Genomic DNA, 1,831 nt, shown 5'->3' with positions numbered 1-1,831 from the left:
CATAAGCGCAAGAAGATGTCTCTCGTGAAGGAGAAGAAAGCGGCACAGACGCTGAGCGCCATTCTGTTGGCCTTCATCATCACGTGGACGCCGTATAACATCATGGTTCTGGTGAACACGTTCTGTAACAAGTGTATCCCGCAGGGCCTGTGGGCTTTGGGCTACTGGTTGTGTTACGTCAACAGCACGGTGAACCCCATGTGTTACGCGCTGTGCAACAAAACCTTCCGTACCACGTTTAAATCCATCTTACTGTGCCAATGGGACCAGACCAAACAAAGCAAACTGCAATTCCAGCAGAGGCCACCAGGGGGCGCCAACAGGGAAAAAAGCCCTTTGGGGAAACTAGTTGCATGACATTTACACACTGTTATCTTATCACGTGGCTTGTTGAGCGCGTTGCCATGGAGACGTAGCGCGTTTGGAGGCTTCACGCTATTCTCCGCGGCATCCACGCACAACTCGCCACACGCCCCACTGAGAGCGAGAACCAGGGTTGGACTGGTAATGTGGCATACCGGGCATTTTCCCGGTGGGCCGACGCATATTGGTGCCGATCAGGGGCGGACTGGCCATCGGGAGAAACGAGTGTGCTGTTGGGTCGGCCACGAAATGTGCCGAATGGGGCCGCAATAAGCTGAAATGATGCGTTATGCAGAACGGACCACAAAAACGACTCCACGATATGCAGAAAAGGACAGCGAACACCCCCCCGCTCAACAAGTTTTGGGCCAGTTGCCATGTAAAATACCCGGCCGATTTCTCTTCCCAGTCCAGCCCTGGCGAGAACCACATTATAGCGACCACGAGGAGGTTACCCCATGTGACTCTACCCCCCCTAGCAACCGGGCCAATTTGTTTACCCCATGTGACTGTACCCTACCTAGCAACCGGGCCAATTTGGTTGCCCCATGTGACTCTACCCTCCCTAGCAACCGGGACAATTTGGTTGCCCCATGTGACTCTACCCTCCCTAGCAACCGGGCCAATTTGGTTACCCCATGTGACTCTACCCTCCCTAGCAACCGGTCCAATTTGGTTACCCCATGTGACTCTACCCTCCCTAGCAACCAGCCCAATTTGTTTATCCCATGTAACTCTACCCACCCTAGCAACCGGGACAATTTGGTTACCCCATGTGACTCTACCCTCCCTAGCAACCGGGACAATTTGGTTGCCCCATGTGACTCTACCCTCCCTAGCAACCGGGCCAATTTGGTTACCCCATGTGACTCTACCCTCCCTAGCAACCGGTCCAATTTGGTTACCCCATGTGACTCTACCCTCCCTAGCAACCAGCCCAATTTGTTTATCCCATGTAACTCTACCCACCCTAGCAACCGGGACAATTTGGTTACCCCATGTGACTCTACCCTCCCTAGCAACCGGGACAATTTGGTTGCTAAGGAGACCTGGCTGGAGTCACTCAGCACGACTCCAGGTGTGATAGTCAGCGTCTTGACTCGCTGAGATACACAGACTCCGAAATTCAATTTTTGATATCAAGATTTGCCGTTTTTACTAGAGAAACTTAATTACTGTTTTCATAAATTAGTATTTTTACTGTTTGCCTGATAATGCCATTGAGCTTGTTAACTAGCGAAACTGAATTATAGATATCGGTCATTCTTATCCTGATTAAATGTGGATATTTTGCGATATTCTTGTGCTAGTATTGAGATTGTCTTGTTCTTCACGGGCTGTTGTGTTTGGATGATATATATATTTTTGGTTTTATTCAGTGCCTCACTTTAAAGCTCTTCAAGCGGTCAAACAAGCCCACAAGATAAACTGAGAACGATGTGTGCTGGTCTTCACTGTAAATGTTTGA

At 49.9% G+C, this 1,831-nt stretch overlaps 1 protein-coding gene across 1 annotated transcript in view; it reads left to right on the top strand.

Moving 5' to 3' along the window:
* The window catches only part of LOC127633623 (muscarinic acetylcholine receptor M3-like), a 22,084-nt gene extending 20,749 nt beyond the window's left edge, over window positions 1–1,335 (top strand). Inside the window, exon 2 of the mRNA XM_052112852.1 lies at window positions 1–1,335. This exon is cut by the window's left edge and continues 1,346 nt beyond it. Coding sequence (XP_051968812.1) covers window positions 1–357 — 357 coding nt within the window. The 3' untranslated portion in view covers window positions 358–1,335.
* Window positions 1,336–1,831: the final 496 nt, after the last annotated feature.

This window comes from Xyrauchen texanus, chromosome 40 (genome assembly GCF_025860055.1).
Source record: "Xyrauchen texanus isolate HMW12.3.18 chromosome 40, RBS_HiC_50CHRs, whole genome shotgun sequence".
Taxonomy (NCBI): Eukaryota; Metazoa; Chordata; class Actinopteri; order Cypriniformes; family Catostomidae; genus Xyrauchen; species Xyrauchen texanus.
Note: the sequence above shows the minus strand (reverse complement) of the source record. Positions and strands in the feature narration are given on the sequence as shown.